Source organism: Aphidius gifuensis, linkage group LG2 (genome assembly GCF_014905175.1).
Source record: "Aphidius gifuensis isolate YNYX2018 linkage group LG2, ASM1490517v1, whole genome shotgun sequence".
In the NCBI taxonomy this organism is placed as follows: Eukaryota; Metazoa; Arthropoda; class Insecta; order Hymenoptera; family Braconidae; genus Aphidius; species Aphidius gifuensis.
Window position 1 is genome coordinate 3,748,947 of NC_057789.1, and position 16,204 is coordinate 3,765,150.

General features: G+C 24.7%; 4 protein-coding genes across 4 annotated transcripts; 2 read left to right on the forward strand and 2 right to left on the reverse strand.

Moving 5' to 3' along the window:
* On the reverse strand, positions 1-1,758 carry LOC122849387 (scavenger receptor class B member 1-like). The gene is made up of 5 exons (XM_044148082.1): positions 1,678-1,758; positions 1,090-1,629; positions 747-1,021; positions 423-669; positions 1-357 (listed from the first exon to the last, which is right to left on the reverse strand). The coding sequence occupies exons 1-5, from the start codon at positions 1,756-1,758 to the stop codon at positions 1-3; spliced, it is 1,500 nt and encodes a 499-aa protein (XP_044004017.1).
* Positions 1,759-4,975: 3,217 nt separating this feature from the next.
* LOC122848395 (scavenger receptor class B member 1-like) lies at positions 4,976-7,299 on the reverse strand. The gene is made up of 4 exons (XM_044146450.1): positions 6,464-7,299; positions 6,105-6,379; positions 5,776-6,031; positions 4,976-5,687 (listed from the first exon to the last, which is right to left on the reverse strand). The coding sequence occupies exons 1-4, from the start codon at positions 7,148-7,150 to the stop codon at positions 5,313-5,315; spliced, it is 1,593 nt and encodes a 530-aa protein (XP_044002385.1). The 5' UTR covers positions 7,151-7,299; the 3' UTR covers positions 4,976-5,312.
* Positions 7,300-11,182: 3,883 nt separating this feature from the next.
* Positions 11,183-13,115, forward strand: LOC122848412 (nuclear factor NF-kappa-B p105 subunit-like). Its single transcript, XM_044146478.1, has 2 exons — positions 11,183-12,622; positions 12,694-13,115. Exons 1-2 carry the CDS (start codon positions 11,560-11,562, stop codon positions 12,978-12,980), a joined length of 1,350 nt encoding a protein of 449 aa, XP_044002413.1. The 5' UTR covers positions 11,183-11,559; the 3' UTR covers positions 12,981-13,115.
* Positions 13,116-13,212: 97 nt separating this feature from the next.
* On the forward strand, positions 13,213-15,722 carry LOC122848399 (DNA-binding protein Ets97D). The gene is made up of 6 exons (XM_044146456.1): positions 13,213-13,408; positions 13,600-13,891; positions 13,968-14,118; positions 14,200-14,276; positions 14,354-14,588; positions 14,678-15,722. Exons 1-6 carry the CDS (start codon positions 13,371-13,373, stop codon positions 15,409-15,411), a joined length of 1,527 nt encoding a protein of 508 aa, XP_044002391.1. The 5' UTR covers positions 13,213-13,370; the 3' UTR covers positions 15,412-15,722.
* The last annotated feature ends 482 nt before the right edge of the window (positions 15,723-16,204 follow it).

A 16,204-nucleotide genomic window follows, 5' to 3' on the forward strand; every position in this document is an offset into this window, starting at 1 on the left:
TCATGTCTCTTGTGATGCGAGCAATCGATTTTGTTCCATGACATCGACCTCATATAGCATTTCATGATTTTTATAATGATCATATTGACGTGAATTATGTATAAATATAATAATTGGTAATATAATACCTAAAATACTGCACCATTTAAATAAAGTTTCAATTAATTCAATAGTAAAATAACCATGCCACAAAACAGTTAGCATTGGTTCTGGAATTTCATCAACTGAAACATCAGCCCAAACTATTGGCATTATTTGTCCATCTTTAATTTTACCCAAAAAAGGAAAAGATGATGAACGTTTTGCCTCGATATTCATTTGAACTTTTGATGATCCACCAATCATAAATCCAAGTCGCTAAAATAAATGAAAATATATTTTAAAAAATTTTTAAAATCATATAAGCAAAGCAAAAAACTAACTGGATGAATTTCTATCTGTGAATTATGAAGTTCTTTTTTGGGATTAATTCCTTCAATGTCTTTCCACAAAATTGGATCACCTCCGTAGAAATGAGGTAATGATGTTACAATTGAAGTGCCAAAAGTACATTTTGGTGATCCAATAAATATTCCAGCTGGTGGACATGTTAGTTCATTATTTTTTTTCGAACAAAAACAGCTATGTTCTGTCGGTGTTGCTATAAAACTATCTGGCACTATTTGATAGCTTTGAAAAACATTTTAAAAAACATAATCAAACTAGTATTTTTAAAGAAACTGTATATTTTTTTTTGAGGTACTTACATTAATGTTGGCATTCCGAATGATGTACCAGTTCCTACTCTAGTAAGTTGTAATGTTCTGCACATTTCCATTATGTAAACGGTCATTAATGCATCTGGTTTTCTGAACATTATCGAAGGAAAAATTGTCCCATCAGTGCCATAAATAGTGTCACAAATTTTGTCATTGTACATATCGACATCATCCACTCCATCGATTTTTTCAATCAAGCCAAATTTTTGATAATTTATTTGACCAGTATTCATTGTTATTCGACGACTTGAAATTCCATTTTTCTACAATTATATTTATACAGATAAATTTTCAAGCTGACAAAAGTAAATTGAGAAATTTTTTTACTTACATAAGCAAGAACTCCAAATTTATCAAATGGTATACGCGTTGGAGAAAATGATTTAGCTGCAGAAAAAAGTGAATCATCATAACCCCACAAAAATTGACTAACAGTTAGATTTAAAAATGGTCCAGATGATTCATATCCAAAATCTCCAAAAATTGAAAAACCTAGAGATAGTCCAAATTTAAAAACAAACGGTGAATTACGAGCCATACTCATTGCTGATAATAATGGCACATTTGGTACTGTTACAATTTCATCAACAGATCTACCACCGAGAAATTGAAATTCTCTTTTTTCTCTAAATGATATTGTACCATTATCATGAAATTTTTGTTCAACTCTTGTTAATATTTCACGATAAATATATGGACCAACTTCTTCAACTTTTAATTTATCTGCTTTTCCATTTTTAAAATCTTCAAAATTTGTATAATTAAATATTTTTATTTTATAAAGTGCTTGAATTGGTGGTTTTGACCACCATTTATGGATAAATGTATTATTTTTAATTACAACTATTGATGATATTGTATTTTCAAATAAATTTGTACACCAAAAAATTAAAAATATTATCATTGATGTAAACATTACACTTATCAATGTTATTGTAAAACGTTTTTTAACATATTTATCTCTAATAATTGACGTACGTTTTTCAAATGTCTCAATCATTTTTAAAAATTGATAATAATTTTTTTTTTTAGAATAAATTAAATCTTTCACAATAACAAGTAAAACTATTTTAAATATTCACAATTTAAATTATTAAAAATTTATATACAAAAGTTCTCCAAATTGTTGTCGTTATTGTCTAAATTCAAAAGCAAATAGATAATTTGTATTGAAGACTTGTCTTTAAGTAGATAAAATATCATACCCGTTGACTTTGACACTGAATTTTTTACAAGCACAAACGTAATTGATCAATAAAGAATAAATAAATACAATGAACGATTCAATACATAATAATCAAACAACGAAAAAATTGTTGCTGTAGAAAAAAAATATAATTGAACTTAAATTATCATATGTTTATGTATTTTTTTTTTAATAATTTCAAAAAATTGTCATGGTTAATGTCAACCTTTTAACGTCATAAGGAAGTTTCTTAACACTGACTTGTAATTTTTTTGTTGCATTTGCGAAGAAAAAAAAATGAAAAGGATCAACAAAAAATAAATGAGCAATAACATTTTATTTATATATTCATGACACGTGTAATACGTACCTTTGTTTATTTGAATAAATTAATTTTTCGATTGATAAATAGAATTTTATTATCGATAAATTTATAATAAAATTAAATTGTCTTATTTTTTTTTTTTATACAAAAACATTATTCAAGTCAAGCAAAATAGTCATCAGTTTTGTCATCATCCTTTTTTTTTTTTTATTATACATATTTTAATCAAACGATCATCGTATTGTGTAATGTTTTTTTTATTAATTTCCAGGTATACTGGTTTTATTTTCTACCTGGATTTATATTTATTTAAAAATATTTTTTTATAGGCGAAGCATTGCGAGGACATTGATAAAATGAATCCTTGAGTAATGAACGTTTTAAATAATATTTAAATATCTGAAACAATTTCATATTGCATCAAGAAATATAACAAATTATACATTTAGAATAATTATTTTATTTTTTGCTTAATTGAGTGTTGGAATACTGAATGATTCACCTTTGCCCTCTCTGATTATTCTAAATGTTGGAAATATATTAACATACTGCATTGAGTCTTTAAATATACATATTTGACGGAAACATAAGTCCAAAATTTTATCGCACTCTTTAACATTCAAAATTTTTCGGTTTTCCGATTCCATCAATTTTTTAAATCATCTATATTTTTCTCCAGCTTACATAATCCTAATATAAAAAGGACAAACATCATCGGTCTTCCGGACATTTGATTGGTCATTGTTTTTTTCTCATTTACTCTCATACAAATTTCTTTCTGTTTGCCTTTTTCTATTATTTTTTTATTCATTTCGTTAGCAACGAAAAAACAACAAAAAAAAGCGAGTAAACAAAATTTTTTTTCATATTTTTTATATTTTTTTTTTTAAAATTGACATATTAAGCCAGCACAACTTTTTTAATAATCATCGGATCTCGATGCAATTGGGCTTAAAATTTTGTGCGAATTATGTGTTTTTTATGTGTGAAGAAATAAATTTGAAAGAAAATTTTTTTTAATATTTTTTATATTTTTTTTTAAAATTGACATATTAAGCTAGCACAACTTTTTCAATAATCATCGGATCTCGATGCAATTAGGCTCAAAATTTTGTGCGAATTATGTGTTTTTTATGTGTGAAGAAATAAATTTAAAAGAAAATTTTTTTTTTATTTTTTACATTTTTTTTAAAAATTCAAATATTAAGCTAGCACAACTTTCTCAATGATCATCGTATCTCGATGCAATTAGGCTTAAAATTTTGTGCAAATTATGTGTTTTTTATGTGTGAAGAAATAAATTTGAAAGAAAATTTTTTTAAATATTTTTTATATTTTTTTTAAAAATTGACATATTAAGCTAGCACAACTTTTTTAATAATCATCGGATCTCGATGCAATTGGGCTTAAAATTTTGTGCGAATTATGTGTTTTTTATGTGTGGAGAAATAAATTTGAAAGAAAATTTTTTTTTTATTTTTTACATTTTTTTAAAAAATTCAAATATTAAGCTAGCACAACTTTCTCAATAATCATCGAATCTCGATGCAATTGGGCTTGAAATTTTGTGCGAATTATGTGTTTTTTATGTGTGAAGAAATAAATTTGAAAGAAAATTTTTTTTAATATTTTTTATATTTTTTTTAAAAATTGGCGTATTAAGCTAGCACAACTTTTTTAATAATTATTAGATCTTGATGCGATTGGGCTTAAAATTTTGTGCGAATTATGTGTTTTTTATGTGTGAAGAAATAATTCAAAATAAAATTTTTTTTAATATTTTTTATATTTTTTTTAAAAATTGACATATTAAGGTAGCACAACTTTTTCAGTAAACATTCAATCTTGATGTTATTAGACTAAAAATTACGTGTGAATTATGTGTGATCTATGTGTAAATAAATAAATTAAAAAAATTTTTCGTCAATTTATTCATTCTTTTTCTTTTTTATGATAATTTTTGTGTTTATAAAATCAATGAACAATGAACCTTTTAGAAGGTATAGATACAGGCGCGCGTAGCGCGCCAATGTGCTCGTAAAAGAAAAACAAACTTTTGTTTTTTTTTTTTTTTTGTAATTTAAAAACTTGTATGATGTGAATTTAATTATTCATAAATAAAAAAAAAATAAATAAATACCTAAACAATAATTCCAAGTTTTTGAAGTGGTATATTTTTTTAGCTTTATAGTTGAAGATTATTAGTTGGTATAGACTTAAAACTTTCAAGCAATGATATAATATAGTATATGAAAATAATATAGTCGATGATAAGATATTTTTTATAAAAAAAAAAAAATAATTACTTAATACGCCAGATCATTATAAATTTAAACTCATTGAACTTGTTACTTTTTTGCTCGTCTGAAATCAATTGCAATAAATTATGGGTGTGTTTATTTATTTTTTCCCTGTTTTTTCCTGTCAACAATTTGTTGAGTAAAATAAAAAAAAACCTAATAAAGTCATTTAAAATTAAAGAAAAAAATTAAATGATTAAATAGCAATGATAATTAAGTCAATCAAATTATTATATTTATTGCAAATAAAATAGAAATATCTATTAATATATACTATAGCGCCACTTAATTTCTTCATATCACTTATTTATCACGTGATTCATTATCACATTGACATTTTAATTCACCCATGATTACAAAAATATATTACAAAGATTAAAAAAAAAAATAATAAAAATACATATACATTGAAATTTTTAACAACATTTTATTTAAACTCATTAATAATAACATTAAATAAACAATACAAAAAAATATACCCGTTATCAGTATAACTACAATATAATCTATTAAAAATAAATTTAATATTTTTTTTTAAACTATAAATTAAGAATAACAATTATTTTTTAAAAATACTAAAAAAAGTATTTTAAACTTTTAAATTTTAAATAATAATGAAAATTAATTTTGATAATATTTTAACTTAATAATTAAATTAGTATGTGAAATTTTTTAAAATTAACAGTCTTATCACCATTGATTAATATATTTATTGAATTTAAAAATAATCTATGAAAATTTTATCATACACCAGAGCCATCCTGAATTTTTTTTATACTTCCATCGAGAAATTTATTTTGCCTAGTTATATTTTTCTTATCAGCAAAGTCATGATATTTTCGATTTTTAATAAATATATTAATCATAATAAAAGTTGGTATAATAACACCCAAAACACTGATCCATTTGATAATAATTTCAGCAATAGTTATTGTAAAATAAGCATGCCACATAAGACTGAGTATTGGCTCTGGAATTTTATCAACAGTAACTTCAATCCATATTAGTGGTAATATTTGTCCATCTTTTATTTTTCCAAGAAATGGTACTGATGCTGCTCTTCTTGCTTCAATATTAATTTGTATTTTAGATGAACCTCCAATTAATATTCCAACTCGCTGAATAAACACAACAATGACATTATTAATTAATAACTATTATTTCTAAATTGAAAATATTTATCATGATTATATGATTAATAATTACCGGATGAACTTCAATATGAGTCTCGTGAAGTTCACTCGATGGATTTAAGCCATCAATATTTTCTCGTAACATTGGATCACCATTTAAAAAATGTGGAAATGATGATACTATTGGTAAACCAAATGTACATGCTGAACCATTAAATATTCCAGCTGGTGGACAACTAGTTTTTTTTTCACTTTCATTATTACTTATGGGACAAAAACATGAATTTTTTATTGGAGTTGATGTAAATGTATCTGCAGGTGGTGAAAATCTTTAAAAAAATAAAAAAAGATTTATAATAAATTAAAATTATAAATTCATAATTAATGATTATTTTGACTTACTTTAGTGTTGGTATATCAAATGATTTACCATTTCCATTTCTTTTTAATCTTAATGTTCGACACATTTCAACAGAATAAATATCAAGAGTTGAATTTGGATCATCATACATATTTGGAGGAAACATATAACCCTCTGTTCCATAAACTTGATCACACTCATCATCATTCCAAACATGTCTATTACTATTGCCTCCAACCCTTTCAATTAAACCAAGTTTTTTATGATCATCTTGTCCGGTATTCATGGTCAATGAATGTTCAGAAATGCCATTTTTCTGTTAGAAATAAATTAGAAATAGCTTAGCTGTTGATTATTTTTTGATCTTATTATCTTTATCAATAAAATTATTAATACTTACATATGCAAGTAAGCCAAATTTATCAAATGGTATATTTTTTTGTAGCTTAATAAATGGTTTAGCAGCATTAAATAAATTATCATCATAACCCCATAATAAACCACCAGCATGTACATTAACAAATGGACCAGTTGATTTCAGCTTAATTGTATCAAGAAATGATATTGCTGATGTTAATGCCATTTGAATGTAAAATGGTTGATCACGTGCCATTGCAATTGCTGATATTAATGGAACACTTGGTACCGTTACAATTTCATCATCTGGACTACCACCTTCCCATTGAAAATTTCTTTTTTCTCTAAATGATATTGTACCATTTGGATAAAATTTTTTATCAATTCTTGTCACTGTTTCACGATAAATATATGGACCAACTTCTTCAACTTTTAATTTATTTGCTTTACCACTTTCAAAATCTTCAACATTTGTATAATTAAATATTTTTATTTTATATAATGCACGTACTGGTGGTTTTGACCACCATTCAAACATTGGTGTATTATTACTAACAACAAGTTTTGATATTAAAGAACTTTGTAATACATCTGTACACCAAAATATTATAAATGTTACAATTGATGAAAATAATATTGTTGTTAATGTTGCTGTTAAATATTTTTTTGAACAAAAACTTTGTCTAACAATTGACATTGGTTTTTGATTTGTCGTTATACTTTGAGTCATTTTAAATATATTATAACAAAATATTTCATATAAAATTTAAATGTTATTTAAAATTCAACAAGTTTTTATTAACGGCGATGATCATCTGTCGAGTGTTATAACTCTAACTGGCATTTGTACAACAAAAATCTTCTCTTAACTCTTCAGCGTGTCCACTTATCTCATGGTACATATTTATTTTTTATTCAAAAAAAATTATTGATAACCTTGTTTAACAACATGATCCCATTCGTCGTTATTAAACACCTACGATATTATTTATGATTATGAAAAAAATAAAAATTTTATCATTTTTCATCCCCACATTTTTCGCATACATTCAAAATAACATTATGACGTTGATGATTATCCACGCTATCAATAATTATTACCACAAGTCACTTGTGATTATTTATAATAAATACCCAATTAATCATACTAATCGGTGCAATATTTTTTTCTTAAAACGAAAATCAACTGACAGTTGTTCTTTTTTTTTTTTCTTTGCCTCTGAAAATAACAAAATCAGTGCTGAGTTTTTTTTTTTTTTTTAAATTTTTAAGTGTGAAATATTTTTTCAATTATTAATTTAACTACATCATAAATTTTGATGACGTTTATTACATTTTATTGGGCAATGCATTGAGATGAACTTTTGAAAATTTTTAATTTTGATTGGTTAATAAATTTCATCGTATGATTTTGTCTCGTTCAATCATCGTTAACCGGATAAATCAAGCTTGTTTTTGGACCAGACAGTTGAAGATGAAAAAAAAAAAATTCAAGGGGAATAAAAAATTATAGATAATGTCTCGCCGTCTTGTTGCAATCATTACTACCATTACTATATTATTATTTATATAATATTATATATTATAATTAATTAAAATTATTATTATTTTATTTCCATTTTAATTGACATGCAAAAATACAGATAAATATTTAGTCTGTGACATTTTTTTTTATACTTGAATATTGTCGGTTATATTTTATTATATTTATTATTATTTTGATAAGAAAAAATTTGCTTTTCTGTCTATGTTTCTCGAGTGTTTTGTGTGTGCGAATTTTTTTTTTTATTTTATATTCATTTTTAAAAACAAAGTAGAACAAATTACGCGCTTTGTAAATTGGTACTGGCTCCATCTAGATATTTATCATTTCAATGTCAATGCCAATTTTTTTTTTTACGTTTGGTTTGAGTATCTTACATTGTGCAAATTCAATGTTTTAATAATATAATGATAACATGGAGTTTAACAAGGAGGGTAATCTGTGACGTCACACTGTGTATTGGCATAGGGAGCTGTTGAAGCTCACGGAATGGAGCAAGTCAGTACATTTTTTTGCCAGTGATGACGCTAGTGGGACGAGTGCCCAAAGTCACATGTTGTTTTTGTTTATATTTTTTTTTTTTTTTGTGTAGCTTAGTTAGAGTATTCCTTCATTATGTAAAAAAATAATACAACTACATAATACATTATTTATTTAACAAGTAAAATTAAAGCAATTTATTTTAATTTACAGTGTCTAAGAAAAAGATAAAGCTAAGGAATTAATGTTGCTTACCATATAATTTCTTTATAATCACATCAATTCTTTAGCTTCATCTAGCTACTGTTTTCATTTGGTATTTTTTTTATGATAATGAATTACTTTAATGTTAAATAAATAATTTTTTATTAAAAAGATCATTCCAAATAAATTTTATTTCAATTAGGTACATGTGATGCAAATGTTGACATAAAAAATAATAATATAGTCCAATTGAAGTATTGAAAAAAAAAAAAACAAAAATGTTCATGATGACATTAATGGATATGAACCAGGAAAACCAAGTCTTTTGGAGAAATTAGTTGGTAAAGAAAAAAGACAAAAAAATCACCAGAGGATTTGTATTTGTATGGTGATGGAAAAACCATGTTGATGGATCTCTTTTAGGATTGTTGTAAGCTAATTTATATCACAATTATTTTAATAATAATATAAATAAATAATTAATAAATATCATTGTTTACAGATTGAGAAAAAAGAACGTGTACATTTTTATTTATTTATGCTAGATGTACATAGTAAAATTCATCAAGTTAAAAAAACAATAAAACGTGTTAATAGTAGTACAAAACTTTAACCATTTGATCCAATACCACCAGTTGCTGATATGATTATTGAAAAATCATGGCTTTTATATTTTGATAGTTTTCAGATGATGTTGCTGATGCAACGATATTAAAACCATTATTTACTGAATTATTTGAACGTGTAATGATTGCAATCATTAACATGTTGTTACAACAAGTAATACAGCTCCTGATGATTTACATGAAAGTCGATTACAAAGAGAAAATTTTATTCCATTTATACAAGTGTTAAAAAATTATTGTTTAGTTGTATCACTTGATTCAGGAATTAATTAAAGATTAAAAATTGGACAAGGTAAAAATCGCTGTTATATTATCAAAATACAAGACCCAGATGATTTGGTTGGAAAATGGAAAATGCTACTATTAGACCAAAAGTTAAGGAATTGATGTGACCAAAGAAATTATGTGGTAAGCATCATTAATTTCTTAGCTCCATTTTTTCCTTGGCCGCTGCTTGCCCTTGGTATTTTTTTTATTAAGATATATTGCTATAATTTCATTTGTTTACTAAATAATAAATACCAAAGACAAGCAGTGGCCAAGGAAAAAATAGAGTTATAAAATTAATGCTGCTTATCCAATAATTTTTTTGGCTGCATTAATTCCTTTGCTCGATTTTTTCTTGGGCCACTGTTTGTCCTTGGAATTTTACTCATTTATCTAACAAATAAAATTAAATTAAAACATTATAATAAATTAAAATACCAAGAACAAGCAGTGGCCAAAGAACAAATGTAGCTATAAGAAATTGATGTGGCTTATACCACATAATTCCTTTTGCTGCAATAATTTCTTAGCTTCATCTTTTCTTTAGCCTCCTGCTTGTGCTTGGTATTTTTTTTTATTAAAATACCAGCAATATCAGTTACCTATGATTATCAAATATTAAATTTAATGCTTTTAATTCATCATGATTTTTTTAAATTTAATTTTGTCTTGTCTGAAATCTATTAAAACATAAAAGCCATGATTTTTCAATAATCATATCAGCAACTGGTGGTAATGGATCAAATAGTTGAAGTTTTGTACTACTATTAACACGTTTTATTGTTTTTTTAACTTGATGAATTTTACTATGTACATCTAGCATAAATAAAAAAAAAGTACATGTTCTTTTTTCTCAATCTGTAAACAATGATATTTATTAATTATTTATTTATATTATTATTAAAATAATTATGATATAAATTATTTCACAACAATCCTAAAAGAGATCCATCAACATGGTTTTTCCATCACCAACAGCACGATACAAATACAAACCCTTTGGTGTTTTTTGACTTTTTTTTATTCATTTATTTATTTATTTAGCATATAACTAATTTATCTAAAACTTGGTTTTCCTGGTTTTATGCATTAATGTCATCATAAACATTTTGTAAATTTTGTACAACACACACCTTGATATTCATCCTCAATAAGTTGTCTATTTTTATATTTTTTCAATACTTCAATTGACTATATTATTATTTTTATGTCAACATTTGCATCACATGTACCTAATTGAAATAAAATTTATTTGGAATGATCTTTTAATAAAAAATTATTTATTTAACATTAAAGCGCCATTATCATAAAAAATACCAAAATGAAAACAGTAGCTAAAAAAAGATGAAGCTAAAGAATTGATGTGATTATAAGAAATTATATGGTAAGCAACATTAATTTTAGTTTATGACATTTTTCTTAGACACTGTAAATTAAAATAAATTGCTTTAATTTTACTTGTTAATAAATAATGTATTATGTAGTTGTATTATTTTTTACATAATGAAGGAATACTCTTAATTTAAGCTACACAAAAAAAAAAAAAAATATAAACAAAAACAACATGTGACTTTGGGCACTCGTCTCACTAGCGTCATCACTGGCAGAAAAACGTACTGACTTGCTCCATTCTGTGAGCTTCAGTGAAATTCGAGAGATTACCCTCCTTATACACCTCCATGAATGATAATAATGTAATATAATAATCATATTTTTGTTATCATGTGTAAAAACAAAAACAAATGAAAAAAAAAAATTACATAGTGTTTTTTTAAATACGATATATTGTTGATTAAAATTAATAGTAATTTTAAAATTTGACTAAAATGTGTGTTACACGCATTTAAAATAAAACACTTTCAATTAATTAGAATGAAAAAAAAAAATTGTTATTGTTTTTAACAGAATGACGGTGATTCAACAATGAACAATAGAATCTGCAAAGTATGTTTAAAAAAAAAATAAGTATATATTTTTTTACTGTATAAGAACTAAAGAGGTATTTAAAAATTATTATAAATGAGTAATCAAATAACAACAACAACGTCAGCACACAATGTGTTGGCTACAGTATCAAATGAACAAAATTTTAATTATCATGACATTTGGATTGTCAATGATGATGACAATGTAAATTCAGAGATACAAATTTTCGAAGATATTGACACTTGGAATATAGTCTCATTTGATGATAACCAAATTGCAATTGATGATTTATCAATACCTCCAACAACTGCAGTAGCAAATCAATCTGAAAATTCAAATTCAATAGAAAATAACAAACCAGTTGAAGTAATTTTAAATGACAAAGATTTTAATACGTTTGTCGTTGATAATCCAAGAAAAAGATTAAATAATTTCGATAATGATGATTTTGTAACGAAAAAATTTGCATCAACAAGTACAGTTAGTATTAATGAAAATTCAATAAATAATAAAATAATTATTTTGCCATTAGATGAAGATTCACCAACATATCCAGCTGAGACAGAAAAACATAATGAACAATCAACAATTTCACTTGAAAATATTTGTCCTGTTGAAAGTGTAGATAATGATACATCACTCTTTCATCAAGAAAATTCATCAAATAACAATGAAAATTTTCAAGATAAATTGGATAAAATGTTATCACGTTTACAAGAATCAAAAAATCAATTTGATGAAAATAATAATCAAACAAAAATACATGATCCACTTGTAAAAAAAATGTACACAATGTTAAAACAAGACTATCATGATGCAATAAATTTTGATGCAAATGGATATTTAAATATTCACAATGCTGTTTTGAGTAATAATTTATTGACAGTTAAAAGACAATTGTTAGTACTTCGTGGTTGTAAATTACATGTTGATGTTGCTGCTAAAACTGGTGAAACTGCACTTGAATTGGCTATTAAATATGAAGTAATTGATGAAATTATTCATATGTTACTTGAAGCTGGTGCTGATCCATCATCGTCAAGGTTGGCTCATGATTCTTCATTGACAATTGCTTGTTATCAACAATCACCATTCATTTCATTACTCATCAAAAATATTAAAAATCCAAAGGATTTAGATCACATTGATTCATCAGGTAACATTTATAATTTTCATTGACAATTATTATCATTTTTAATTTATGATTTTATTATTTGTTTCTCAAAGGTATGGCAGCTATACATTATTGTACTCAAAATGGTAACAATGAAGCTGTTGAATTATTGATAAATAGTGGTGCTGATGTTAATTTACGTGATCATAAATCTGGCAAAACAGCTGTATTTCATTCATTGGAAAATGAACATATAGAAATAACAAAATTATTATTACTAAGTGGTGCTAAAACAACAATACAAAATTATTCTGGACATAATCTTTTGACATTATACAATGAAAATAAACATTATGTTTTAAAAAAATTTATTAACAAAGTTACTAAAAAAAAATTATGATTAATTATTGTTTTAATTTATATTAATTTTATTGAAAATTAATGTTTATTCATTTTTTTAATTTTAAAATCATTTTATTATGATTTTTTATATTATGATGTTGAATGTTTTTAATAAATTTATTTTTATTAAATTGTACTTGTATTTAAGATTACTTTCTCTAGATGATGATGATGATCACCATCATCATCATAAGTGCTGCACCCTGGTGCTGATTTATATTTTATGTTTCAGTCAGTCGTTCCAAGTCGTTCCAAAGTACACAAGAGCGTCAACAAATAATTTTCATTCCACGACAACAAATTGTTTTTATCTGATGATTTATGTTGTTTTGTTATTAAAAAAATTGAATAACATTATTTTGACATTCAAATTATTGTAATTATTGTAATGGCTCATTCAAGTCAACATTCAGATTCAGAAAGAAGGTACAGCTTTTAATAACATGCAAAAATATAACCTAAAAAAATATATTATTATTAAAAAATAATTATTCAGCTGTTTTATTATAAAATAAATAAAACCAATAGTGTTTTTATATATTAAAGTAATTAAATTATATTAATTGAATAGCTAATTATTATTATAAGCATTATTAATTTATAATTTGTTTATTTAGTTATAACGGTGATGATGATTATGGTCTGAAACCAATAAAAATGGAACCAGAAACACTTTTAACCCAGGATGATGATATTTTGTCAAGTCTTGATCATCAAAGTTCAGCTTTAGATATAGAAACAAATTATCCAGATGTTGATTCCATCATTGGTGATGACAACAGTAACGAAGGAGTTTTATCACAGCATATGGATATACGTGAACCTTTGTCAAAATTAAAAAATCTCTTACAAATCAGAACTAATTATGATATTAGTGATTTTAAATTTTGGCTACAAGATTCACAAGAGGTTTTTATTTTTTAAAAATAATTTTATCACTGTATTTAATTGTTGGACTGTTTTATAATTGTTTGTTTTATTACAGTTGGAGGGACACAAAAATTTAGTTGATCAATGTGTACAGGGTGAAGGACTGGTTCAAGTTAATGTTGAAATAAAATATCATCAAAAAAAAATTAATATTGTTGATGTTCTCAAACCAGCTGAGGATTATTCTGAAGAACCTGAAAATACTGGTAAATAGTTATTAAAATTTTTAATTTAGTAAAATGGATTTTATATTTGATTGTTTAATTAATAATTTATTTATTCAAAAGAACCAGTTGCTCCACAAGAACATGGAAAATCAAAGGTTCTTAGATGGATGATTGACACTCATTTCAAACAAGAACAGGTAAATAATTATTCATTATAATTAGTAAACTTATTTTTTTTTTCTAAGACATTAATGTATATATTTTTAAATTAAAGGATCGTTTAAAAATTCCATATGATCCAATGTTATGGGACCAAACACATGTAAAACATTGGATTCAGTGGGCAGTTAGACAGTTTAATTTAAAAAAAATTCACTTGTCCGATTGGAATATAACTGGAGCAGAATTGTGTGCACTTCAAATGACAGATTTTCATATCAAGGCTCCTGATGATCCTGGTGATGTTTTTTGGACACATCTTGAACTGTTAAAAAAGTGTAAATTTGTTGGTGAGTTAATTGTTTTATGAACTTATTAATTATCAAGAAATTTGAATGATTATTGAGTAATAAAAATGATTATTGTATTTTCGTTTTAGCTGTGGTACAACCAGATCCAGAACTGAATGAAAATCCAGTAGAAAATAATAAAAAAAAATCACATACAAGTAATAAAACAAAGTTAAATACAAATGTGAATAGTTCAACAAAAATAAATTCAATTCAGCATAATCAAATGAAAATGAATCCAACACAAAGTAATCAAACAAAAATAAATCCAATTCAAAGTAGTCAATCACAAGTACAATTACCAGGTCCATATCACAGGCCATTACAACCAAGACCACCATCAATTTATCATCAACCACCACCACCACCTCCAACACCACCACATTTAAATGGTAACACAAGTCAAGAATCATCAACAGCTGAATCAGGAACATCAACACAAACAGTACAATTAAATAAAACAACAAATACTGGTCAAATACAACTTTGGCAATTTTTATTAGAATTATTAACGTCAAAAGAACACAGAGGTATTATATTATGGGAAGGTACTGAAGGACAATTTAGATTACAACGTCCAGAAACAGTTGCACAATTATGGGGTAAAAGAAAAAATAAACCATCAATGAATTATGAAAAATTAAGTCGTGCATTACGTTATTATTATGAAGGTGATATGATATCAAAAGTATCTGGTAAAAGATTTGCTTATAAATTTGATTGTGATTTAAAAAGTATACTTGGTTATTCAGCTGCTGAATTAAGTAGGCTTGTTAATGGACAAAAAAGAAATGCAATTTCAGATGATGATTTAAGTGAATAAACAAATAAACAAAACAAACAAAATTCATATTTTTTTTTTTTAATTTTAAAATACGCTCAATATCACAAAATTTATAAAATGTTAATCAGAAAAGAAAAACAAAGTATTTAATAATTTAAAATATAAGTAAAACATTTTTTTTAATACAAAAAAATAGCGATAAATTAATTACAATTTTATATTATTAGTTTTTTTTTTATAATTAATATTGTTAAATTGTAATACAATGTTGCTTATTTAAAATTAAAAATAACAAACTTAATACTAAGCATTGTATCATAGTTAAAAATAAAATAAAAATATAATATAAATTGTTTATTTTAAATTTATTTATTGATTTGTTTTATTGATAATTAACAAATATTATTCTTATAATTTAAATTAAAAATATACATATATTTATGATTATTTATTTTGGAAAATTCACCATCACATAAATAATAAAAATAGGCTGAATTAATCGCCAATACCAGAGAATCTAGCCTGTGAGATATCGGACGCGACGTCACAAGTTAGGGTCTCAGGGAACCGGCGGAGCGGTGTAGGCTTTTTTATTTAAAAAAAAATAATTTTTTTTATTCAAAATGCCTCACCGCCAATGCCTTCTTTTTTCACCACTCTTTCTCATTTATTTTCTATTTCTAAGTATATTTTTTCTTTTCTTTTTTTTCATGCAAGATGATTTAAAAAAAAAATAAAAAAATTTTATAACTTGATTTTGTATTAATATATTATTAAATAATATTATATAATTAATGAAAATAATTATTTATTTTATATTCTGTAAAACTAT

What these genes read in the sequence shown, in the direction of transcription:
- LOC122848395 (XM_044146450.1), bottom strand. Translation starts at nt 7,150, where the DNA reads ATGACTCAAAGTATAACGACAAATCAAAAACCAATGTCAATTGTTAGA. An exon ending in TTTGATATACCAACACTAAA is followed by an intron (nt 6,032 to 6,104) that starts GTAAGTCAAAAT and finishes ATTTTTTTAAAG; the next exon opens with ATTTTCACCACCTGCAGATA. An exon ending in CTCATATTGAAGTTCATCCG is followed by an intron (nt 5,688 to 5,775) that starts GTAATTATTAAT and finishes GTGTTTATTCAG; the next exon opens with CGAGTTGGAATATTAATTGG.
- LOC122848399 (XM_044146456.1), top strand. Translation starts at nt 13,371, where the DNA reads ATGGCTCATTCAAGTCAACATTCAGATTCAGAAAGAAG. An exon ending in TGAAGAACCTGAAAATACTG is followed by an intron (nt 14,119 to 14,199) that starts GTAAATAGTTAT and finishes TTTATTCAAAAG; the next exon opens with AACCAGTTGCTCCACAAGAA. An exon ending in CTCATTTCAAACAAGAACAG is followed by an intron (nt 14,277 to 14,353) that starts GTAAATAATTAT and finishes TTTAAATTAAAG; the next exon opens with GATCGTTTAAAAATTCCATA.
- LOC122848412 (XM_044146478.1), top strand. Translation starts at nt 11,560, where the DNA reads ATGAGTAATCAAATAACAACAACAACGTCAGCACACAATGTGTTGGCT. An exon ending in AGATCACATTGATTCATCAG is followed by an intron (nt 12,623 to 12,693) that starts GTAACATTTATA and finishes TGTTTCTCAAAG; the next exon opens with GTATGGCAGCTATACATTAT.
- LOC122849387 (XM_044148082.1), bottom strand. Translation starts at nt 1,758, where the DNA reads ATGATTGAGACATTTGAAAAACGTACGTCAATTATTAGAGATAAATAT. An exon ending in TTACAATAACATTGATAAGT is followed by an intron (nt 1,630 to 1,677) that starts GTAATGTTTACA and finishes TGGTGTACAAAT; the next exon opens with TTATTTGAAAATACAATATC. An exon ending in TTCGGAATGCCAACATTAAT is followed by an intron (nt 670 to 746) that starts GTAAGTACCTCA and finishes TGTTTTTCAAAG; the next exon opens with CTATCAAATAGTGCCAGATA.